Here is a 23,157-nt window from a genome sequence, read left to right as displayed (position 1 = left end):
AGAGGTTATAGGATAAAAAGTACTTAATGCATGCAAGTTTTGTTTTTTTTTTACTCCATCAGTGCAAATTTCTCTTAAGTTGAATGTGTTTTGAGTGAACGTCAGTCTGGCAGCGGATTGAAAATGTTTTATGTGTACTCTCAAACCCCGCCCTTCAGGATGTATTTCTGCATACGCCGGATTTTGACAAAAAGCTTTTTCAGCAGGCAAGATACACATTTTCAAATCTTATAAAATAAACTCTTGTTGTTGTTTCTGTTGCGGTCAATTCAGTATTAATAAAGAAAGCTATAACTTCACAAGAGCTGAACTACAAGTCCCATAAAGTACCTCTTGTTGCCATGGTAACTGACTTGTTGTGTCTGCGACGAGTAAATATTTGGCGACGCACTTTTATCATTCGCAGACTGTAAATTATTAAAGGTTGCAGCTTGATGGGTAAGTTTTCTTTTCTAAACAGGTTATCGGCCAAATTAGTCTGATTTTCGACCATGCCAAATAAATGTAGCCTAGTTGATAGTCTTTGCATAAAGCTTCGTGTTTTTAAGATTAGATAATTCACCATTATTATCGATTACAGGTGTTAATATGAATGAAGCCCCAGTGGATTTATCTTTCAAAAACATCATCTGTTTGGCAGGTATGCACTCTCTCTGTGATTGTCAGAAGTGTTGTTTTCAAACTGTATTGTGGGCTCATGTTTTTTTTTGTATGGGTGGGATATGTATGTATATATGTGTTGTGTTGTGTGTTTGTTTGTATATATGTGTTGTGTTGTGTGTTTGTATGTATGCTGGCTGCTGGAACACCTACATTTCCCTGCTGGGATGAATAAAGTATATCTTATCTTATCTTATCTTTCATTCGCTCCTTGTGGTAAAGTAGCTAAATTTAAATTCATGCAAGTAATTTTTGATTTGTCTGCATACTACAGGGCTCAGTATAGCCTACTGTAAATGATAATAACATGGGCCACTAGTCCCAACCTGGTGTACTGGACCCCCGTGAAGCTTTGTCTACTGCGAATTGGATTTGCACATCCAATTATGATTACAGACTTAGCCAACCAGATAGTTTATACAAAAGTCTTTTGGTGAGACATAAGTGAAGGCCTATTCTGTTGTGATTTTATCAATAAAACATATTTAAAATGTTGTTACATTTTTGATGGCAAAAATTAATTAATTCAGTCTTTCGCACCAAGGATAAAAGGTTTGGACCTACTGCCATAGGCACACCTTTATCAAGGCAATTTAGTGTGCAGTAGAAAAAATAGTTACAAAAGTGGAACTAATCAATGACAGCATAATTGCTTTATATATTGCTTTATTTTAGACACATGGAAAGAGGAGCCAAGCAGGGGTTTGCGACCTTCAAAGAGAAACTCTGAGATGAAGTATGAAAGCCGCTCACTGCGTCTCAATAACAACAACATCACTGAACTTCATGACCTCCAGGTGACTGTCAGTCACTTCCTGGCTGAGCCATCACAGCTCACCTGGCTGGACCTTTCCTTCAACAAAATCTCACACATAGATCAAGTACGTTTCCTCTCGCCCCGGCTTATCAACTACTGTATCTGAGCTTCCTTTTATCCCTCAGTCACCGTGCTCCTCTCAGTATGAGTGTGCCTATGTTCCAGGTTTTGTGCGACCTCAAGGAATTGCGTGTGTTGTATCTTCACGGCAACAGCATTTATATTCAGTCGGAGGTGGACCGGCTGGGGTTGCTCCCACATCTTCACACCCTCACACTGCATGGAAACGTCATTGAGACCAACAAGGCATACAGGTGGAAACATACAAATTAAGTCGGAACACATGTTGTGTAATAAAAAATGAACGTGAATTATGCTCCTCACCATGAGCACTTTGCAGTAGCACAGTCGTAGCTGAGTACAGAACAGAAGCAAATGAACACAGATTCAGCATTTCACTGTCAAACATTACTATGTTTAGAGTAAGGAGGACTTGTACCACAAGAGTGAACCAACAGTTAAGAGTGTGTAGTACGAATGCTTGGCAAGTATGTAGGTATAACACTGCAACAGGTGCTTAAACATAGAACAAGTTCATATTACATATCCTAGTCTGCTTAGCGACACTGCACACACAACAAAAGATACTAGTTACTCAGTCTATTCCAATGATTTTGTTTTCTCATGAACCAATGCAGTTTGTTAATTAAATATCTTTTTTTAGTATACATATCTGTAAAGTACAGATAAATATATGGACCTTTGTTAAAGTATTCAGTTATAATTGTATATGTTGACACACACAATTCATTGAAAGTATGTATTGCTCATGCATGAATATGTCTTGTATTCATGTAGGACTCGTATCATTTCTGCTCTGCCTGGGTTAAAGAGGATGGACTTCAGTGCAGTAACACAACAGGAGCGAGTGCTGGCAAAGATTTGGTGTCACAGCAACAACAGGCGCAGCCGCGGCAGAAAGGAGACTCTCCAGTGACAGCTGGGTGATCGCCATCATGGTGTGTTGGGAGGTTCAAAGTCACCCAAATGTCCTGTGCACCACATCTACTGCTGCTACTCTGTCTGTGCATCTGTGGGGGAATCATCAGTTCTACTGTGTAATATATTAGCCCTGTTGATCCGAAGTGGGACAATTTTATTTTTGGAATGAAAGAGGTAAACTGGTTGAAACTGCCATTAAGTTTTATAAATGATGCAATAAATGCCCCTAAAGGATCCTGATATAAATTGGCTCTGACATGCTGTAATTGATCCGTTTTTGTCAGAAATGCAAACTGTTATGGATCAAAGTATATAATTACAAAGATTCAGACAAGCTAATTGAATCACTGACTGTGTATCATTGCTAAAGCAACTATTCTTCAGATAGACACATGCAGATTTGTTTTTAAAACACAACTGTTCAGTTGAAAATCTTTAATGAATTTATTAAACCAAAAAATAAACACAAAATCTTAAAACTTTTTGGTACTAGCCTAAGATATTACAAACATATTTTAGGTAGTAGAACACATGTGAGTAACCAACAAAACAGAAAAAATGCCAAGAACCCATTGCAAAAAAGCTCAAATCAGAAGCGCAGTTGAAATAATCACAGCCTTGCAGATCATCCCTTCTTAGAGACTCAAGAGCGACTCACTGTGCTCCCTGCCCACGAGTACAGTCACATGCTCTCCTCCAAAGAGCAAATATACACTTAAAAAACACAAATAAATTATCACAAAAAGGTCTCAGATCATTTTATCTGCGATGGTACATAGATTGTTAATGCTTTCCCACTCTGCTACAACATAAGTTTCTGATTATTATGGACAACTTGATCTTTTAACAAAATGAGATCTGAAAAGCTAACAAAGGCGAGCCTTTAAAAGTGTTCTTGAGTTTCATAAAAACTATTGTCATCACCACAAGTTCTTATCCAATCCTGAACATTGAAATCTTCTCAACTAAAAGAGGAGCTTCATACAATCCATCATCAGTTTTTATATTCAATCAGAAAATTCTGTACAAAGGCATGAATATGCGATAATCCTCCCTGCCCCCTCCATACACACCAGCCCCCTTCATCTCTGTATGCTGCTATATGTGAAGCTCTTTGATTTGATTCTAAGAGTCTGCCAACTCATTTTGTTAGTGCTAGAAAACTGCAAGGGGACATATTACTGTCTGTAAACAGGAGAAATCTCTGCACCCAGAAAGCTCCATTTCTCACCCCCCAGTGACATCAGCAGGATACAGTGCTCCCCTCCTCGTTTGTGTTTGCATCCTCACCTACCAGAAGACTCCACCCATTGACAGGTCTTTTATGATTTGGCCTCACATGGAATAACAAAAAAAAAACAACATGATCTGTTTCAGTTACTCCTCAAACATTATTAATGAAATGTAATCAAGTTCGGTTGGTTTACTGGTTGATGTTGATTGAGACATGTTTTTGGTGCATGAACACATCACAATAATGTAACTACCTTCTTATTTATGATGACATATTAAACTTAAAAGAAGACATCCTTTAGGCTGTTTTAGCTCCTGTTTTTCTTTTGACATATTCTTTGTTATTGTAAGTTGAAACACTGAGGAATGGGCAGTGTCGCTTCAGGGAACAAATCAGAGTTACGGACAAAATTAAGTCCAAACTTGGGGTATTGTTGAAAGATTTTTTCCTGGCATGTGGCTTCAATACACAACAATCAGACACACTCATGGAACTGTGTTAATTTCCAATCATCCAAGACAGAATGATTCCTCATACCTCTTGTTCAAGCAGATTGTAACAAGAATTTACACACAAAGCCAATGCTTATTGCTCTGTGCTAAAAGTCCTGCAGTTTTGGATAACAATCTGGGGTGTGTAGCTAGCTCTGCTTGCCTAGAGTATACAGCCTAAAAGAAAATAATAAGACACTTAGACAGCCATAAAACCGTTGAAAAATAAGTAAGTATATCACCAAGAAGGATGAATGAAGAATTATCCACAGCTGGTTCAGACAAATATTGTTCTATACATTATACTGTATAAAAAGAGGCCTTGTTGTTGTATATATGCAAGCAGCCCCAATGGTTGCTTATGATGAGAATTAGTTGCTGACCCATAACAAATACACCGTAGTACAGCCATAAGGTGCAGTCTAACATCATCTTTGTCTTTGTAGCATTTAGAGGCATAGCTAAAAAGCACGAAGACCAAGATGCTCGAATATGGGTGGGCTGGAGGGAGAGGATGCAGTAGAGACACAAATTGGCAGGATGGGAAAAACAGTATGCAGGCCAGAGTCACAAAATCAAGGAATGGCAAATTGGACCACCAGGTCTTCTTTTGCATCCACCTTGATTTGAGAGATTGCACTGTAAGCATACGCCGCTATCTTGGACACCTGCAAAGGAAGACAGACAAAAAACAGCATCACCAAAAGAGCATTAGACACCCATTGAGATCTATTTTTTGCCAAAAATTGTGATTAACAATCCTCACACACTGAAATGGTACTCAGCTAAACTTGTGGCAAACCACTTTGAAACGAGTGACTCTTAAATGCTAAATGTAGCCAACAAGGAATCAACACATGCCAACACAAAGAATATTCCATCTGTGCTGGTGTCTCATTACCTGCTGAACATCTGAGTATGGCACCAGGTCACTTGCAAGCACTTGGTGGGGCTGGCTGGTGAGGGAGGGGAGAGTGAGGGCTTTCTTTTGGGGTAGACCGTTACTCAAAACAGCCAGCTTGGTACTGCAACGAAAAAGAAAACATAAGCTGACTTGTGCTGAGTTAAGCTCATGGTCAAGTTTCACATTTTGTTCACAACATGTAACATTTTCTTTTAAATCTTCTGCAATGAGAACCTGATGTTTCTGCACCTTTAAGCTCAAACATACAATGGCTTCTGTGTCTGTAGTAATCTTATCTTGGTAGTTTTGCTGGATGTAGAAATTGTAGAAATTCCAACTTTACAAACAGCTCTTATCTTCCCAACCTCCATTTTAAGCCAACACCAACAACGTGTCCAAAGTAGCCAGTACATGCACACCTGGCAAACTTTGAAACAATATACAAGTTACAAAAAAAATCTCCTTCCAACTGGTTGCAAGTTTATTGCACAAAGTTAAGTTAAACATCTTATAAACTTTGAATTTTATGATTATATGGATCTATTTACTAACACACCCATGCTATCTTTACATGGTGACCTAAATGCATGACTCAGCTGGGTATAGTTTCCCATCTTTAGATAAGTGCAATATATTTTAAAAGACAAATCTTGTCTAAATAGAGACCCCCACCCTAACCATACCCATATACACTGAAAATTAAACAGAATCTTGCAAAAAAAAAGAGCAACAGCCTTCCACAATAAATATTACACCACTGCTCCCCCTCATACCTGTATTGCCGAGCTTTGTCCATGTATTCATGCTGCTCCATCATGACAGAGTCAGCTGCTGAGACATCAATAATGTTCCTAACAGACGACAAAATAATAAAAAATGAAGAACTGCTTTAACATCAGGGAAAATGTGCAGAATCCAGCTCGTCTATGGACACGTGATGAAGGTTCTTACTGTGCTGTCTTGGTGAGAATGGATGTAAGGAGAGCCTGTTCGTCTGTCCGCGCTGAGGGGACACTGGTAGTGGTCCAGTCGGTCCCATTCGGGGGTTTGCTGACTGGAGGTGGGATCAGCGGTTTGCGTTCCTCATGGTCCTACGACAGGAAAAAGTTGTCAATTCATGACAGTTCAACACATTTCAGTTATATTGTTTAATTTCTCTATAGCAAGAATGGTAACACAGGTTGTCACATAACTTTCAAACCTTTACCCACCAACCCACTCTCACCATATCGATAATAACAATCAGCTAAAACCAACATTAATCTGTAATCCAACACTAGTTTAATTGTTCCCAGTAAAATTTCTAAGTATCACACTTAGTCAAACCTTATACTTTAACTAGTTTATCCGATGCTTTGATAGTATAAAAAAAGTATGTATTATCACACTTACATTATTAAAAAAATAAGTCTGATAATATAAACACATTACTAAATTATATTCAGTTAGTTTCACTGCATTCATTATGTTATTATTAATAAGATTTAGTTCATATAAGGGAAGCTATTCAGCATAAAAGAATATCTGCCTTATTTCCGTAAACTAAAAATAGCTCAGGATCTTTGAGTGTCACATGACAAAAACACACAAAATCATGGTATCCAGATTACACATGACTTGTTCGGGCCTGTGTATGCCACAGATGTGTGTTTGATTGGGTTTTTTTTCTTTTTGAATATCGCAGTTTAACATTTGTTCTTCCAGGAGAGAATTTGACATTCACATAGTTGTTAATGAAGCATGGACAAAAAGTGCCCTCTGAAGAGTGAATGTTTGTTTCATCGCTCACAAGTCTCCACACATATTGACCCCTGCTTTTATCTTTTGTCGTCCTTAGATATAATGATCTTACTTCTAAGCATGTCCTGGGGGCCGGGCCTTTACATCAGGCTCAAACCAGCCAGCTAAAGCTACTTCTTTTAGAGGACACTAACTTCTTCGAAACCACCTCACTATTAGGTTGTCCATCGTTATTTGTATGCAGGTTATGCATGGAACAATCTCAGTAGATAAAGTCTTCCAGTATAGTTTGTTACTCACTAAGAAAATACACATTTATGAGGAGAGTTTCAGCTAGCTACCAGCTAACTACCTGCTCGGGGGTCTCGTTCTCGCTGCTGTAACAACAACCCATGACGGCGTCCGAGGGGCGACACTACACGACCCCAGCTTCCCCGGTCTCCGTCAGTAATAAGCTACGTTTATCTTCTCCCGAAACACATAAAACTTCTCTTCTTCCTTCTTCTTCTTCGTTTTCACTTCAGCTTCATCTAAAAGAAGGAAGCTACTGTCAACAGCAGCAACTCCTCGGACGAGCTATCACATGACAGCAGCTCTGGTGGTGAGGAAACAACACAACGAGCACTTCCGGTATTTGAGAGGCTCCCGTGGCCTTTGTCACGTGACGGAGGAGTTTTAAAACCAGAGCTCTGTTTAAAAAAGAACATGGATAAACTACATTAAGTGTGACACAAATAAACATTAAAAATACTAGAATAAAGAGGACATATTTTTAAAAGCTACGGCCATATAATAATGCTACCATTTGTTTATTGTCTGAACTAGGACATGGAGTTAGGTCCGGGTACACGGACCACATGGGTATATTATTGATGCTTTAACTTGCAAGTATTTTGATATGGGGCGTACTGAATTAAGTATTGTGCAACTTCCATACTTGTTTAGTATTTGCCTACAATAAACAAATTCCACACTTACGTTGTGGTAGCCAGAAACAGTGTTATGAGATAGAGCAGGGAGGGGCAACTTTGGTCACAGCAAGGGCCACATTCATTAAATTCCCACTGCCAGAGGGGCCAAATTGTAGGATACAAAAACGATTACAGTCAATTACGTCTCAAATTTAACTCAACATATACCAGTGATTAAATATTATCATGGACATATTTCTGGTTTTCATGATTTCATGGCAGATTTTGTCATGTTTTTCTTCATGTTTCCAATTCATTGATATGTAAAAATTGACCTGAGGGCCACGTTGAGGGTTGATGGGGGCCGCCAGTTGCCCATCCCTGAGATAGAGCTTACACACTGCACCGTACTTACTTACAAATAAGCGTCAATTCTACCGAAAAATGCAGCGTTTCTCCCTGTAGGGTATATTCATAACGTGATGAGAAAAATCCAGTAGACAGCAGCAGATGCAGGATGAGGCATGTTCCTCCCTTGACACAGATGAAAGGGACACCCTGTGGCTGAGTAAAGATGACAGACACACACACACACACACACACACACACACACACACACACACACACACACACACACACACACACAAACAGCTTCTCTACAAACTGTAGTTACATTTTACCCTAATATCACAATAGAGTCCATCAATGTTTTTCTAAGATCTAGGCCAAAACAGTGTTGAATTCTCAATAAAGGAAGATTCAGTCACTGAAACTGTATCTGTTCATGGGATCAATAAAAAAGTCAATCTTAATCTTAATCTGATATGTGTCTGAACAATTTTTTTGTAAACCTCAACCAAATATTATAGGCATTATATGACTGACTTATTAAACGTTAATTTTATGTATTACATGTAAATGTGAATCTGGCTTTCCACAGTAGACATTTATAACTTTAATTTGTTCTGTTTACAACAGCCTAAAATGGCTTCATGAATGACAAACAACAAAAACAAACTTTCTGCCCCCACTGGCACTTTGAAATGAGGAGGCAGTCTGATGGGAGGATGACTGGGAGGCGCCTGCCCTCTCATTAACCCCCCGTTTCCTCCACACCTCTTTGTTTACACCTTCAGGCCGGTCAAGTCCGGGCAGAAGTGTGGCAGCTCCGCAGACCTCACTTTGTCCTCGTTGCAGGAAAATGTTTCTTTCTGTGCTCGGCTTTATTTTGCTCTCTGGGGTTTCACATTCTTCTGAAACCATGGCTCCGGAGCCGCAGTCTCTCGGGTTTAGTTCCTCGGTCCGCTCAGTGTGTAAACCCATTCCGAGCACTCTTTCTCTGTGCCACGGGATCGGCTACAGACAAATGCGGATCCCTAACTTGCTCGGCCACGATACCCTGAAGGAGGCCCAGCAGCAGTCGGCGGCCTGGCTGCCCCTCATCTCCAAGCTGTGCCACCGGGACACCAAGAAGTTCCTGTGCTCCCTGTTCGCTCCGGTGTGTCTCCCGGAGCTCAGCGGGCCAGTCAGCCCCTGTAGGAGTCTGTGCGAGGCGGTGCGGGACGGCTGCGTGCCCGTGATGAGTGCGTTCGGGTTCCCCTGGCCAGAGATGTTTAACTGCAGCCGGTTCCCGCGCGGGACCGGCCTCTGTATCGCGGCAACCGGTGAGCACGAGGGGAGGACTCCCGAAGAGGTCAGGCACGAAGAGGCGTTGAAAGGTCAGTGGACTGATTGAATGTTGTTACGTTAACCTACCAGAGTTAAACAAGACGAGGCCTAGCCTATAGGAAAACTCTCAGCTTCACATGCATTTGAATTAAAAATGGTCATACTTGAATTAGTTCTGACAATGACAGTCATAAAAACACGATAACATGAATATGCCAAATATTTCCATAGACTTAAAGATGTAGACCATAGAGTCATAATAGTGAGTGGCTGTCATTGCTCATAGCCTAACTACTAAAATGTAGGCTACATCCCTGTGTGATTTATTCTGCACATGAAATATATCAAACAAATATCAGCATGCTAATTATATCCTACTGGCCAATATTAGTTTATCATAAGAATCAGGGCTTAGGCTATGTGGTAGGAAATGTCACTGTCACAAGTAAACTAAAAAATCTTGATCACAAATCAATATTTACCTAAATTTAAATGTATTCAGTTTTTGTTCATGTTAGGTGTTTCTGTTCAAATACAAATCATAGCTGATTTAAGCAAATTCAAATCCTGCATCAGTAGCTTATATGGCTCATGGTAGAAATGCATAAAGCTTTTGTTATATTTGTTTTTGTTTAATAAAAAACTGTTCAAGTTTTTCCAAGCTCTTAAGCTTGTTTTCTTGTAAAGCTGTAACACTTTGATTTTCCTTCTGGAATTGTGTGAAGTGTAATTAGGTCCAATTCTATCTTATCTTTTCGTTGCTTGGCATGCTCTGATCATAAAAGTTGCCAACATTTGTAAGCATATATTCCCTCCCTCCAGGCAGTGTTATCTGTGATGCCTGCAGTCTGGCTGCAGAAGGAGAGACTGACATCCAGGAAAACTTCTGCAACAGTCCATATGGTGAGTAAAAAAAGTCATGTCGCCCAATTAAAAAAAAAAAAAAGTGACATTATGAAGTAGAGCACAGCAAAACACTCTCTGTTAATACTTGTCTTGTCTTGTAATCTTTGTTCTACTAAACCAACCAAAGAACAGATAATTGTGGAGATAGATGGTTGTTTTACAATGTGTCTGAAATCTCACCAATTAAAGAGCACTCCTCTGTTTGCCACAGCCTTTAAGATGCGTCTGGGCAGTGTGTCGACGGTGGGAGGAGACCGTCAGCTTGTGCCTATGGCCCGCAGCCGAATCCTAAGATGGGCAGGGGGAGGTGCAGAGAGGGCAGAGGGGATTGGGGGCGCAATGGCCCACAGCGCTTTGTGGCTCCAAGAAGGAGGCACCTGTGCTTGTCCTGGTTTAGACTCTGCAGAGACGAACACAAACAGAGGGCTGCAGGAAGACCAGATGGATAAGAGACCTGGAAAAGAAGAAGGAAAGCAGGGTAATGGGGCCCCGGGCGGGTGGTACTTGGCGTTGGCTCAGGCTGAAGAGGGAAGACTGGTGTTGACTCGACTGGTGAGGTGGAGCAGAGGGGACAAAGAGCTGAAGAAGTTTATCAGAGCTCTTATTAAACAGCCTTGTAAAGAGCTGTAGACGGGGACTTATCAAACTGCATGCATGGCTATAAGCAGCTAATATAAAAACAAGTGGAATACCACTGAGTAAACCATATGAATGCAGAAGATACATTTGAAAGGAACAGTTGTTAAAAGATCAGCTAATATACCAGCAAGTCTGCATAATGGCCACTTTCTTGAATCATCTTTATTCTTCTGTAAATCACACACAGGATGGAAGTAATGTTAAGGCATTATTAAAAAGTTACTACAGCATGTAAAGATTATTATTGAGGTTTTTTGTATTTTTGTGTACATTTGTCTATATAAAAGAGAACATGTTACCAATTAGTCAAAGTGCTGAGTAGTTGTATTAAAAATTGCAAGGATGGTGGCTTTTCTCATTACAAATATTCCATTAAAACATCATGTACAAGTTTCAGAGTCACTTTTGATTGTTTTCTGTTATGTTGAATGTTTTGTTTACTGTCTTTTCTGTCATTGTATTATTCTATTTTGTATGCACATTAAGCATACCCCATGCATGGCTTTAATAGACCAACAGTTTTTTTTTTCTGAGAATCTTATCTTCTGAAATAGGACACAGAAAAATAAATATTTTGGATTTTTTTCTTCTCTATTTTTACATTTTATTATTACATTTTTGTAACTCTCATGGTCTTATTTTAGGTTGCTAAATATTGATTAGGCTTCAGTGTTTTTTTTTTTTTTAAAAAGCTTAAATAAAATTAAAAAAAATTTTGTATCAACACTAAATATTATTTCAGTTTGTTGGGGCTTTTCTGGATCTTTCCATCATGACTCTGCAAAGAAAGACACTTGATTCCTCTCCACCACACACACACATGCACGCACACCTGTTGACTTTAACTTGATATATCAGATATCTGTTTCACACTGCTTCTCTCTGCCTCACTATCTCTGCTCCTATCATCAGTATCTTATCTCTTATTATCTAGAAAAGGCTGTATAGTCAACAATGACAACTGCTTACTGGCTGTGTTTGTCATGATACTGTTAATGTCTTTTAATAGTAAATAATATAGAACATACGCTGTCTTGCACGTGATGCATTAATTATTCAAACCCCCAGATCTTTTATGTTCTCTTGCACACACATAAACACACTCGTACAGCGCTCTCTGTCTTTCTGCACTCCCCTCAGCTGAACTAACACTTTCATCTTAGTTCGCCGGATCATGTGAGTACATCTGTTTTTCATGAGACTGTTGGAGAGACTTTACTTTTGATCAAATAGGTTGTCATAGATTCGGTTCAGCGTGTAGTCCAGACTAGAGTAACCTGAAGTAGGGGAAACATCTTCAGAGAGACGACACTTCTCATGTGGAAGGACTTAAAAGATCACTCCTGTGTGTTTCATATGTAATCCTAGAAGCACTGGTCTTAAAATGCGCACTAGTTATTGTGATTATTAGTGATCATCACTATCGTTTCAGTCTCACAATGAGCTGATAATTCCAAGCTTTAGTTACAAGGATGTATACTTTTTTTTTATTTCTTTGCATTATTAGAGTTCCTGTGAGGGATCTTTCTGTAGTTTATTGGATTCATTATTGGCTTTGATTAAAAAAATGCATGGAATATGCATAGGACCAGACAAGCTTCATTGCCTTAGACACATGTGTACAACAGGAAGAGTTGTGGAGTCACTGTAGCCTGTAAACATGCAGTTATAATATACATATAGTATATGTAGGCACACACTATACTACATTGTATATGTACACTAAATGTTAAAAATCCCAGAAGAAGAAAAGATGCCATGATGTGAAAATTAGCAAGCAGCAACCACATTCACTCCAAAAAATTAATATATCTAAATGCACAGTGAGAAATATGACTCATAACCTACTGCTGCTTGAAGAAATGAGACCGAAATGAAGTTATTTGTTGTCTGATAAAGTTACATTTTGAATACAGACAGGTAATATAATTATAACTCCTGAATGTAATAGAGATTCAGAAGACCCACATGCTGATGTCCTTGTGTGAATTAATGGATCGGCATTTAAGCCAATGTTGATTTGAAAAGTCACATGTAGACACAGCACTCTAAAAATAAATGAGCATAAGAGGCCAATGATCCACCTGGTTCTGTGTATTTCTTCATACCAGTTAGGATGGTGTCTCCTGCTATCGCTCTGGCCTTCCTCCCCCTCCTGCTGACACTTCTCATCAGGTACCGTTACTACTTTGTGCTCTTCTATCGGGCGGTCCTGGTCAGGATATGGAAGGACTGTGTTACCGGTCTGAGCAGAGAGGAGCGAGTCTTCCAGTATGTTCTCACTCATGCCACCCCTGGAGACCCTGACAGCATCCTGGATGCTTTCGATGACTGGTGCAGCAAGGTGGAGTACATCAGCAACATCGGGCCTAAAAAAGGTGGGGACATAGCGAGTGGTTACCTTAAAAGAGAGGTTATATGTCTAAAGGTATGATTTTACATACATTTTTGTTCCTGTATGTGTGTGAAGGGAAGATCCTGGACCGGCTGCTGATGGAGCAGAGCCCTCTCACAGTGCTGGAGCTGGGGGCCCACTGTGGGTACAGCACTGTACGGATCGCCCGAGCTCTTCCCCTGGGTGCAAGGCTCTACAGCTTAGAGATGGACCAGAGGAATGCTGCCATCACTGAGAAAGTCATCCGCCTGGCAGGTTTTGATGATGACACGGTGAGAGAGCTTAAACCCGTAACGTATTTACAAAAAGCTTATGTCATTGTCAATCCAGTTCAGGTTTTGATTCAAGTTTTTGGGGACTGTGTAAGTAAGCAAGGGATATGAATATACTCTTCTCCTCTGTTGCCCCCCGGTGGTGGAATGAACTTCCAAACTCCATTCGAGGTGCAGAGTGCATCTTTAAGAAAAAGCTAAAGACCCAGCTCTTTCATGAATACCTACTAACTTAATGATGATGGTCTCGATATTATTGATGATGATGGTAATGACGATGTTTTTTGTTTGATAACGATGACTTATAAGATGGTTTCTATACTGATTAGAGCTCTCAAGAACTGCCGTCAATGTTGTGATTTGCCTCTGTGCAATGCCTGTCAGCATCTGTGTGTCCAATCGGACTCAAAGCTGATCGTTTGCTCTTACTGACATTGTTCCCCTTTTTTTCTAGACCCTTGCTTGTGTTGTACTTACTCTCTGATGTACGACGTTTTGGATAAAAGCGTCTGCTAAGTGAATTGTAGAATTGTAGGATTGTGCAGAGTTCTTGTCCTGGGGGGCAAAAGTGGGGCACTGACTCCATTCAAGGATGGCATGAAAAATATATCTTCCATGCTGCCACCATTATTTTCTTTTACATTAGGCCTATTTTCTGCAATATTTAGATTTCATGTGTTAGATATATGAAGTTTAAAAAAACCCATGTGACATCCAATGTGTGTTTTCCAGGTGGAACTCATTGTCGATCCATCTGATGAGGTTATCCCTCGGCTGCGTTCTGAATATGGTTTGGAAAGGCTGGATTTTGTCTTCATGGATCACTGGAAGAAATGCTATGCTCCAGATTTACAGGTGACTAGAATAAATCAACAGAAAGGAGGGTTACAATTTAAAAATGTATTAATTTCTGCGCTGAAGAGAATGATATATTTCTGAAGGTTGATGTTGTCTGTTTCTTTAAATATAGTTCAGATCATCCCTACGCTCACCTTGTTATGATCCTACCTCTGTGTGTGTTTCAGATGCTGGAGGGCTCTGGCCTTCTGGGTAAAGGGACCATGATTGTTGCTGACAATGTGTTGTTCCCCGGGGCTCCAAAGTTTCTGAGACACATTCGCAAGAGCGGTCTGTACAAATGGAAGGTCCACCGGGCCACGCTGGAGTACAGCAAAGGCATCAGAGACGGGATGGCCGAGCTGGTGTATGAGGGTATCAAGTAGATCCTGCCAGCTGGGGTATCACATTATATGAAACCGGTTCCGATTTCAGAAGTGACAAGGGATGAATTAATCATGTTCAAACTACTTTTTTTTTTTTTTTAAAGCAAACTTTGAAAAAGTGTTCCCTGAAAAGTTCCATTAATGTATTCTCCATTTGCACTTGATCCAACTCATAGAACTGCATGATTGTATTTGACTGTCACACAATACTGATCTCAATGAAGAAACAAGATCCACATGTTTAGTCCTTTTTGTTCGTTTGATTTTTGTTGTTCCTCACAATCCCTGTCATGGGATTGTTACACATAAATGTTTCCAGAAAAGACCTTGTTTATATAAACAATAAAACTACATGTGTAACAAAAAAAGAAAACAATGAGCAAGTTAATTATGCTGGGCTAACCGAGCCAAATGACATGATATTCAGTTTTTTAATAAAAGTTTTTAATGATATGTTTTATATTGAAAACTGCTTTACGTAGCCGTAAAATGTTCAAATGTTTCCTGGTATTAATTTTGAATTACATAAAATGAACTGTGGACTTTTTTTTACCAGCCAACCTCAAAGATTGATTTTATTTGTTCCTGCTCTGTTGTTGTCCGAACCTCTGCACTATTGTAAATAAGGGTTCTTTCTTTGTGTCTTCATCGGATTTAAATAACAAATTATGACTATGAAGATTTTATTAATTTATAATTCAAAGTACTGCCAGTACGGGACTTTAAAGTTCTTTGATTTAGAAAAACTAGTCAACCTTAATCCAACACACATCATTTTCTAGCATGTTACTTCTGTTTCATTTTTAAGAGAACAGACAGCAGAAAAAACAGCTCCATCAAAATTCATGAAAAAGAAAAAATGCTAACAACGGACAAGCTTACCTCCTCACGGCCACAATGCACCTGATGAAAGTCACTAGGCTGAAATGTTCCTTCCTACACAAGTGCTTGTGAACAGCTCCAGGCATCCCTCCACTACTGCTCTGAGGTGAGCGTGTCTGTCGTTGGCTTTTTTTCCCCAGACAATTTACACCAACCACAGAGCACCTTGTATGTGTTACCTCACACACAGTCAGCTTCCATTCATTTTTTAAAAAAGGGTTTATTTCAGTATAAATAATCAAAGCTTTGGTGGGCAAACCTTTGTCTTACACATGAGAGAAGAAGATGGATATCTACTGTTGTTTTCACATTTCAATCAGTATTTTTCAGTGGTAATGGCTTTTACTTTAAGCATAATTAAAGCATATTAAAAAGCATTTTGTGAACATAATATTGCAATCTTTACAAAAAAAAACCCAGATGTTTGTAACTAAAGATGTGCAGGGTAAAACACACGTGGAACTGGATTGGATAATATAATGAAGTTTCTACATGTCTCCTAAATAGATAACACATTTTTTAGCTGACTGAACTGTTGTCTGTGCCCAGTCAGCTGTTCGGAGGAACTCTTGAGAAGTTGCACATGACAAAGTTAAAGTTTAAAAGGCTGAATAGGCTGATGCCTACTGCTGCCACTGTGTGTGTACTTGTTCAACTGGCTGAAGTGGGAGCTTATATGTGTAAGTGTGTGTGCCCATCATAGAGCATTCACACTAAGAGAAACCAAACAGCAGGACATGTGCTCACTGCTCAGGTGCCTGAACATCTGCCTGTGCTACAGTTTTAACTGCCCTCACTTTGTAACAATGTGATTGTGTCACAACCAAGTCCAACAATGTTCATAGCCTTCATGGCCACCACCCACGAAGGTGACATGTTACACACTTTGATTCTACGTTTCACTTGTCCTGTTCACACAGATAAAAAAAAAATATCTACATCCAAGTCTGAAGGGGTAGCTTTCAAGGTATAAGTGTGGGGGCAGCAATCCTTTGCCAGACAGCATAATGGAGACTAACATAGTCTTTTGTCTTATATCATCCACTGGTCTTGGTCTTGGTCTGGTCCCTCCATGTCCACCTGACAGAAAGAAACAGATTAAAGTCATGTGTTTCCCTGTTGAAGGGTGCAAAAAGGAGCAAACAAGTTTAATGATTAAGAGTCATTTCAGTGCCCAAAATAAGTCAATCTAATCGTGATTTAAGTCAAGTTTTCAAATACGTTTTCTTGGGTTATTCACACATTTAACGTCTTAAGGCAGTCACGTTAATGTCACTATAAAAAGTCTTACAATCTAGTTGACATCAGACTTTAACTGCGTCGCTTTATTGGCTTCAGGGCAGGTGAAATACTTTCTTTCTGAATCACACTCTAAAGCACCTCGTTTATTTCGCCATCATCAGGTGACTCATTGTAGTCATTCATCTCATCCATGTCTTGCATGTCTTCTTCGTCTTCAGAGTCTTCTTCGCTGTCCTCTTCGTCCTCATCGTCCTCCTCTTCTTCTTCATCATATCCTGCCTGCAACACAGCAAAGACAGAGACTGAGGTGGCATAGGTTGAGGGAGCTAGGGAAGCAGTTGTTGTTTTTTAAATTTTGAAAAAATGGCATTGAAACTAAGAGTGAGCATTTATGTTTTTCTTTAAGTTAACATACCGAAACATCGAATATAGGTTTCCCAATGGGCATCAGGTTGTTGTCTTTCTCAGCAATGCTCTGCAGCTGAGGTAAACACAGAGGGGACATGTGAAAATACAAGCAACAAGACAGTGAGTAGGAAACTGGTTCAGCAGCAGCAGCAGCAAAAAAAACAAAAACATTTTACCCAGGTTTGGTGCTGCTGCTCTTGCTGGTGCAGCTCGGTCTCGTCCACGCAGGGTCGGTCAAGGTTGAACCATAAGGACTCAGTGATCCGAGGGAAAAGAGAGGGGAACAGCGTGGACATGACTGAAACACATAGACGACAACAATAAAGCAGTTAAACCCGATGATTCACGACGATAATGTCGATGAGCTCTTGTAAAACTCAAAGCAGGCTACGGGTCGAGTGGGTGGCGAGGCATTGCAACACCCGGTGAAGAACCGCTCCGGCTGTTTTCAAACATAGAAACTTTAGTTTTGACTTGACGATTACTCTAAGAGAGGAATAACGCAATGCAATAAATAATAATATTCTACCCGGAATACAAGCGACATTATATCTTACCTTATAGTAAGCCCTAATCTGCCTACTCGTCGTTCAGGCTTTTCAAAATTCAAAATAAAATTTAACCGGAAACCGATAGTGTTCACTTTTACTATTTCCGGAGTTGTGTCATTTCTGAATGGTTCCGCATGGGAGGCGGTGTCGGCTGCTTAATTCATTCATGCCTGGGGATTTTAACAAAAAACATGAATACAAGTTGGCTTATGTGTTGAGATTATGGCTGTTCACTTATTCTCTGATGTGTCAAGGCTATTAGCAGTGTACATGCTGATAGACTTCTATTTGCAGCGAGTGGCTCTGTCGTAAATGCAATGCAAGTCTGCCTTCTTAGTTTGAATTGTATCAATTGGATTGTAAAATAAAACATGAAAAACCTTGAATGTATCCGATAAATGTGAGTGAATTAAACTGCTGCTAAATCGAAACAATAGGGGGAGGGATACATCTAAATGTGAAAAATCCAAAGCACCTTTACACAACAGCCATCTCAAACATTGACACAAAAAAGACTGATAAGTTTTACATCCCCATGTGTGCTCTGAATCATTATTGCAGCTCCTGAGATATCGGGCCTACACCCAAATTTCCAGTAAAGCAGATTTACAGCCCACGTGAACATGCTAGTTATGTTATAGTTTAAGTTGTATCAGATGATCAACAATACAGGTGCAGCAGAAACTTATCTTAACTGCTAGCTTTTTACTCTTCTTATTACCTCGAAGGTCACACTGCCCTTTCACAGCAAAAGGCCAAATCATGTGTGTGTGTGTGTGTGTGTGTGTGTGTGTGTGTGTGTGTGTGTGTGTGTCAAAGAGTTGTCTGAACCTTGAGATAAGACCAACCTTGCTCTCAGTAAGACGTTATAAAACAGATTATCAAATACACACCACCTGTTTCTGTTTTTTCTGTTTATCACACATGCACACAGCCACACACACACATACAATCACAGACACAGCACACACACACACACACACATACAATCACAGACACAGCACACACACACACACACACACACACACACACACACACACACACACACACACACACACACACACACACACAGCACACACACAAGGCTGACTTTGGACTTTGGATACATATTACTGAAAAATGCTCACACACGTTCTCACACTCCACTAACACACACTCAGACACATATAGGCAACATCGGGAATGCACGTGTGTTTCATAAATCTTGCGAAGTGTTTAAGAGGGGACAGAAGACTCAGATTTTTAGGATCAACTCTTTTAGAAGGACTCATCACAGAATTTAACCAGGTATAGTAATTTTTCATTATTGCTTAAAAAAAAAAAAAACTGTAGAAAAGTTTCCACATACTGTGTAGAATAAATGAAAGATCATGTATCTGTAATGGAGGATTAATTGTTTTGTTCTCTGTTTCTTCTTCTTTTTGTTGTGTTATTTAGGCGTGATTCAGGAGAAATGCTCATAGTATACATAGTTTATTTGTAAATGTGTATTTGCAGTCAACAACTAATTTTCCACGTTGTGAGGTAGACTAATGAAGAACTCACAAAGAGCAAAACAGCAATCCTAACCGCTAGATATAGAATCCATCACAGATTATTCAGTCTGAGAATTTTTACATTTTATGTTAAAATACAAAAAGATCCTACTTATTTTATCAAGTGTGTCAAATTAAGAATATAACGAGTGAAGGCAATAATTATTTCACTTTTACATACTTTCATATAGAGGCAAAGTATTAACAAAACGTATTCTAAGTCTCATTTACTTTACAGGCAAAAATATATTTTTTAAAAGAGTTACAAAGGTGGACAATGTAGCATACTTTTTTTGTTTGACTCTGTTTAGATGTTGGCTGTGACCTTTTATTTATTTTTTCCCAATTTCTTGATAGTCTTGTAACTAACTCCACACTGATTTATTTGAATGCCTTCCCTGCTACACAGCCATGTGGGTTGCCCTAGCCTTGTTGCTAGCCCTCTCCAGTGGGGCTCTTTCTCTGGAAAAACTCAACATGTGTATGGACGCAAAACACCACAAAGTGTCACCTGGCCCTGAGGGAAAACTGTACCTTCAGGTAATTAGTAGCCTACTTTATTGCCAAAACGTCAAAGATGAAAACCAAATGTTTTTGTGTTGTCTAAAATTTCTGAATATATTGTACACACTGACTCAGAGACAAAAAAAAATACTTTCTTCTTTTCCACAGTGTGTTCCATGGAGCAAAAATGCATGTTGTATGGCCAACACCACTGAACAAGCCCACGAAGATAACTCCTACTTGTACAACTTCAACTGGAATCACTGTGGTGCTATGAGCCCCAGTTGCAAGAAACATTTCATCCAGGACACATGCTTCTATGAGTGCTCACCACACTTGGGCCCCTGGATACAAAAGGTGTGTTCTCTGCTGTTGTGCACTTTATCTCTCCAGTATGTGTGTGCCTGCAACACTAGAGGGCAGCATGAGACCTAGAAACAGTATGCCAGAATGGTTAAAACTACTTTGAGGTAATTGCAGTCATAAGAATTTAATTACTTTGTATTATGAAGATGGACTTTGTAGTGCTCTCCTGTTGAATCTGTAGGGACATTTATAACTCACCAGATGGATCTGAGCACTGAATCTACAAGGCCAAGGAGTTCAGTTCAAGAAATAACTTTAATGTGTTGAAATTACGAACGATTCATATAACCTAATATACTGTATGTGTGATTTGTTGTTTGAAGGTTGATCAGTCCTGGCGCAAGGAGCGTATTTTGGATGTGCCTTTGTGTAAGGAGGACTGCCATGAATGGTGGGAAGACTGCAAGAATGACATGACCTGCAAAACTGACTGGCACAAGGGATGGGACTGGAGCTCAGGTATGCATGCACAGACTCACACATATATTAACACACATACAAGAGGGTAAATAAATACAGACTTTCTGACTTTGTATATGTAATCCAAAAAAAAATCCTATCTTTTGCATATATTCACACACCTCTACAAACAAACTTTCAACGAAATGCAATTACTCATAAAAGCATTGACATCTTTCATTGCTGAATGTAAGGAAGTTTCTGCGTTCAGATCAAATCCTGTGACTGTTTGTTATAATCAATTCAGTCCAAAATTCTCTCCTTCTCTCTCTCTCTCCCCCTCCCCTTCTCCCCTACAGGTATTAACAAATGCCCTGCAGACAGTAAATGCAGAAAGTGGACGGATGTTTACCCAACAGCCAAAGATATGTGCGAACAGATCTGGTCCAATTCCTACCTTTATACCACCCACTCTAAAAGCTCAGGTCGCTGCATGCAGCTCTGGTTCACCGGGACAAACCCCAACACGGAGGTGGCAAAGTACTACCTGAACAGCGCACAGCAGCACCAGAGCTTTGCCTTGATATCACTGCTCTTTATGGCTTTCTCAGCTTCATTTGTGATGTTGTAGTGCAATCATGTCTTTATCCCGCACCAAACCTTTTGTGTTAATTTCTTTGTTACAGATTCAGAAAAAATAAATCCATTTACATTTGACTGTTCTTTTAATTCTAATATGTACATGGTATATGCATGGTTGGTTTAACATATGACAGGAAGAATGTGATTCTCTTACTAATTATTTTATTATTATTTTTTTTATCAAAAAGATCCCTCTGTGTTGAATCCAGTTGAACAAAACTCATATTGTCCTGCTTTTTTCATTTTTGTTCTAATAGTTTCTTGTACAGCCAACCACAACGCCTCTCTCCATTACTCTGGATTAGAACATTTCAACATAATATGAATAAACAAGATCAAATTCAACCTTTCTGGAAACATGGTATTTTGCTTTCTTCATCAGGATGAACAAAAATAACCCAATCCTAGTATCAACACCGATATGTAAATGAAGGCAGCACAGCAGTTTTGTGACTTGGAAAATGGTAGCAGATTTGCAAATCTGTGGGTAAAGTATAAAAACTAGAATAAACTTTGGCTTCTCGACAGGGCATGAAAGCGCATGCAGCATACTGTATTACCGCACAGCTCTGGCATGATATTTATTCTAATTACAAACTAGGGATCAGTTTAATAACCCCTTCATAACCTTAATAGCCAGTGAAACTGACCAAAGACCTGCATCCAGGGAAAAGTTTTGGCTCCTGTGATCATTCCATCACATGACCAACCTGGGCCAGCTAGTGGTTAGTGGGCCCCACTGCTCGGTAATTACGGAGTTCCAGTCCCCTGAGTGTGTGTGTGTGTGTGTGTGTGTGTGTTTTGTGTCACACAAGCTCTGTGTATGTGTGTGTGTGTGTGTATGTGTGGGTGCCACGTCTGAATGTGTTCCATCAGATCTCTTGTTGAAACCTTGTGATTGGTTCGCTGCTGTGATGCAACCAGGAAGGACATTGGCTGATCAAGAGATAATTCTGAGATATTTATTGCATCTCTTGTATGCTCTGGGTTGTTATACTCGAGGCTTGAGATGAGTAGTCTCATGATTTTAAAAAGACAACGCTGGTGCAGTCAACAGTATCCTATTTGAAGATTTGACTTCACCTTCTGACTGAGATCAAACATGTCAGAGTGCTGCTCCACTTCTGAGGCTGAAAGGAACGTCCTTCCTCGCTTGTCTTTCCTGTCTCATTTCTATGCGCTGTATTCAACACTAAAAAATAACACAATTATCACGGGTAAGGATTGTGTGATTTGGCAAGTGCAAACATATAAATTTACAGGTTTATATGGATGATAGGCATAAGTTGATGTAAGACCTCAATGTTGTCTGCTTACCATATAGAAATACAATATGTATTGAATATAATATGAAATTGTAGCATAAGGATATTGGTATTAACTATTTAGTCATATACTGTATCGATGCACTTGCATGTTGCATAACATGCAAAAAGTTAGAAGAAGATTGTAGATATAGAGGAGGTAACATTAAAAGGGCTGCTATGCCTGTCAAAGTTAAGCTGATGAAGTTGCATTTAAAACTTACTTTGTCATGTCCAAAGAGCATATAGCCTTTACACAATGTCCTAAAGCAATCCTAGCATTAGAAAATAGAACGGGGAAAAAGCATTAAAAGCCTTGGTTATGTATAGACAACCATACTACACTCACTGTTCATCCACTCAACAATCTAGCTTTTGAGTGTATAATGAGTATTTCAGCCCTGCTTTGCTCTTAACATTGGTTACAGACTTTTGTCTTTATAGCAGGAAATTGTGGTAAGA

At 39.5% G+C, this 23,157-nt stretch overlaps 6 protein-coding genes across 8 annotated transcripts; 4 read left to right on the top strand and 2 right to left on the bottom strand.

Moving 5' to 3' along the window:
- The first annotated feature begins 136 nt into the window (after nt 1-136).
- Nucleotides 137-3,373, top strand: lrrc51 (leucine rich repeat containing 51). Of its 2 annotated transcripts, none has more exons than XM_061046361.1 (5): nt 137-409; nt 554-640; nt 1,336-1,541; nt 1,643-1,791; nt 2,336-3,373. In XM_061046361.1, exons 2-5 carry the CDS (start codon nt 589-591, stop codon nt 2,472-2,474), a joined length of 546 nt encoding a protein of 181 aa, XP_060902344.1. In that variant the 5' UTR covers nt 137-409; nt 554-588; the 3' UTR covers nt 2,475-3,373. The 2 variants fall into 2 exon arrangements, with proteins under 2 accessions (XP_060902344.1, XP_060902343.1); XM_061046360.1 differs by having other exon boundaries at nt 139-438; nt 582-640.
- lamtor1 (late endosomal/lysosomal adaptor, MAPK and MTOR activator 1) lies at nt 2,900-7,466 on the bottom strand. The gene is made up of 5 exons (XM_061046362.1): nt 7,201-7,466; nt 6,060-6,199; nt 5,882-5,959; nt 5,106-5,229; nt 2,900-4,872 (listed from the first exon to the last, which is right to left on the bottom strand). Exons 1-5 carry the CDS (start codon nt 7,240-7,242, stop codon nt 4,780-4,782), a joined length of 477 nt encoding a protein of 158 aa, XP_060902345.1. The 5' UTR covers nt 7,243-7,466; the 3' UTR covers nt 2,900-4,779.
- Nucleotides 7,467-8,845: 1,379 nt separating this feature from the next.
- sfrp2l (secreted frizzled-related protein 2 like) lies at nt 8,846-11,364 on the top strand. The gene is made up of 3 exons (XM_061046355.1): nt 8,846-9,477; nt 10,250-10,330; nt 10,545-11,364. The coding sequence occupies exons 1-3, from the start codon at nt 8,961-8,963 to the stop codon at nt 10,961-10,963; spliced, it is 1,017 nt and encodes a 338-aa protein (XP_060902338.1). The 5' UTR covers nt 8,846-8,960; the 3' UTR covers nt 10,964-11,364.
- Nucleotides 11,365-12,025: 661 nt separating this feature from the next.
- Nucleotides 12,026-15,170, top strand: tomt (transmembrane O-methyltransferase). The gene is made up of 5 exons (XM_061046357.1): nt 12,026-12,148; nt 13,084-13,350; nt 13,443-13,639; nt 14,372-14,494; nt 14,665-15,170. Exons 2-5 carry the CDS (start codon nt 13,089-13,091, stop codon nt 14,860-14,862), a joined length of 780 nt encoding a protein of 259 aa, XP_060902340.1. The 5' UTR covers nt 12,026-12,148; nt 13,084-13,088; the 3' UTR covers nt 14,863-15,170.
- Nucleotides 15,171-15,284: 114 nt separating this feature from the next.
- Nucleotides 15,285-18,073, bottom strand: anapc15 (anaphase promoting complex subunit 15). The gene is made up of 5 exons (XM_061046364.1): nt 17,952-18,073; nt 17,571-17,692; nt 17,402-17,467; nt 17,125-17,265; nt 15,285-16,824 (listed from the first exon to the last, which is right to left on the bottom strand). The coding sequence occupies exons 2-5, from the start codon at nt 17,688-17,690 to the stop codon at nt 16,777-16,779; spliced, it is 375 nt and encodes a 124-aa protein (XP_060902347.1). The 5' UTR covers nt 17,691-17,692; nt 17,952-18,073; the 3' UTR covers nt 15,285-16,776.
- Nucleotides 18,074-19,006: 933 nt separating this feature from the next.
- Nucleotides 19,007-21,736, top strand: folr (folate receptor). 2 transcript variants are annotated; one of them, XM_061046359.1, is made up of 5 exons: nt 19,007-19,232; nt 19,838-20,020; nt 20,153-20,341; nt 20,674-20,809; nt 21,109-21,736. In XM_061046359.1, exons 2-5 carry the CDS (start codon nt 19,892-19,894, stop codon nt 21,378-21,380), a joined length of 726 nt encoding a protein of 241 aa, XP_060902342.1. In that variant the 5' UTR covers nt 19,007-19,232; nt 19,838-19,891; the 3' UTR covers nt 21,381-21,736. The 2 variants fall into 2 exon arrangements, with proteins under 2 accessions (XP_060902342.1, XP_060902341.1); XM_061046358.1 differs by having other exon boundaries at nt 19,010-19,232; nt 19,890-20,020.
- Nucleotides 21,737-23,157: the final 1,421 nt, after the last annotated feature.

The sequence above is a fragment of the Labrus mixtus genome, chromosome 9 (assembly GCF_963584025.1).
Source record: "Labrus mixtus chromosome 9, fLabMix1.1, whole genome shotgun sequence".
NCBI classification, from domain to species: Eukaryota; Metazoa; Chordata; class Actinopteri; order Labriformes; family Labridae; genus Labrus; species Labrus mixtus.
The sequence above is the reverse complement of the archived record's forward strand: the minus strand, read 5'-3'. Positions and strand labels throughout refer to the sequence as shown.

Bases quoted from the DNA above. Each gene is read 5' to 3' on its own strand.
- anapc15 (XM_061046364.1), bottom strand. From the start codon at position 17,690: ATGTCCACGCTGTTCCCCTCTCTTTTCCCTCGGATCACTGAGTCCTTA. The intron at 17,468-17,570 runs GTAAAATGTTTT...TGTTTACCTCAG, and splicing joins AGCAGCAGCACCAAACCTGG to CTGCAGAGCATTGCTGAGAA. The intron at 16,825-17,124 runs GTGCTTTAGAGT...TCTTTCTGTCAG, and splicing joins ATGATGGCGAAATAAACGAG to GTGGACATGGAGGGACCAGA.
- lamtor1 (XM_061046362.1), bottom strand. From the start codon at position 7,242: ATGGGTTGTTGTTACAGCAGCGAGAACGAGACCCCCGAGCAG. The intron at 5,230-5,881 runs GTATGAGGGGGA...TTTTCGTTGCAG, and splicing joins GACAAAGCTCGGCAATACAG to TACCAAGCTGGCTGTTTTGA. The intron at 4,873-5,105 runs GTAATGAGACAC...CTTCCTTTGCAG, and splicing joins CATACTCAGATGTTCAGCAG to GTGTCCAAGATAGCGGCGTA.
- lrrc51 (XM_061046361.1), top strand. From the start codon at position 589: ATGAATGAAGCCCCAGTGGATTTATCTTTCAAAAACATCATCTGTTTG. The intron at 641-1,335 runs GTATGCACTCTC...GCTTTATTTTAG, and splicing joins AAACATCATCTGTTTGGCAG to ACACATGGAAAGAGGAGCCA. The intron at 1,542-1,642 runs GTACGTTTCCTC...CCTATGTTCCAG, and splicing joins AAATCTCACACATAGATCAA to GTTTTGTGCGACCTCAAGGA.
- folr (XM_061046359.1), top strand. From the start codon at position 19,892: ATGTGGGTTGCCCTAGCCTTGTTGCTAGCCCTCTCCAGTGGGGCTCTT. The intron at 20,021-20,152 runs GTAATTAGTAGC...TCTTTTCCACAG, and splicing joins AGGGAAAACTGTACCTTCAG to TGTGTTCCATGGAGCAAAAA. The intron at 20,810-21,108 runs GTATGCATGCAC...TCTCCCCTACAG, and splicing joins GGGATGGGACTGGAGCTCAG to GTATTAACAAATGCCCTGCA.
- tomt (XM_061046357.1), top strand. From the start codon at position 13,089: ATGGTGTCTCCTGCTATCGCTCTGGCCTTCCTCCCCCTCCTGCTGACA. The intron at 13,640-14,371 runs GTGAGAGAGCTT...TGTGTTTTCCAG, and splicing joins CAGGTTTTGATGATGACACG to GTGGAACTCATTGTCGATCC. The intron at 14,495-14,664 runs GTGACTAGAATA...TGTGTGTTTCAG, and splicing joins GCTATGCTCCAGATTTACAG to ATGCTGGAGGGCTCTGGCCT.
- sfrp2l (XM_061046355.1), top strand. From the start codon at position 8,961: ATGTTTCTTTCTGTGCTCGGCTTTATTTTGCTCTCTGGGGTTTCACAT. The intron at 9,478-10,249 runs GTCAGTGGACTG...CCCTCCCTCCAG, and splicing joins GCACGAAGAGGCGTTGAAAG to GCAGTGTTATCTGTGATGCC. The intron at 10,331-10,544 runs GTGAGTAAAAAA...TGTTTGCCACAG, and splicing joins CTTCTGCAACAGTCCATATG to CCTTTAAGATGCGTCTGGGC.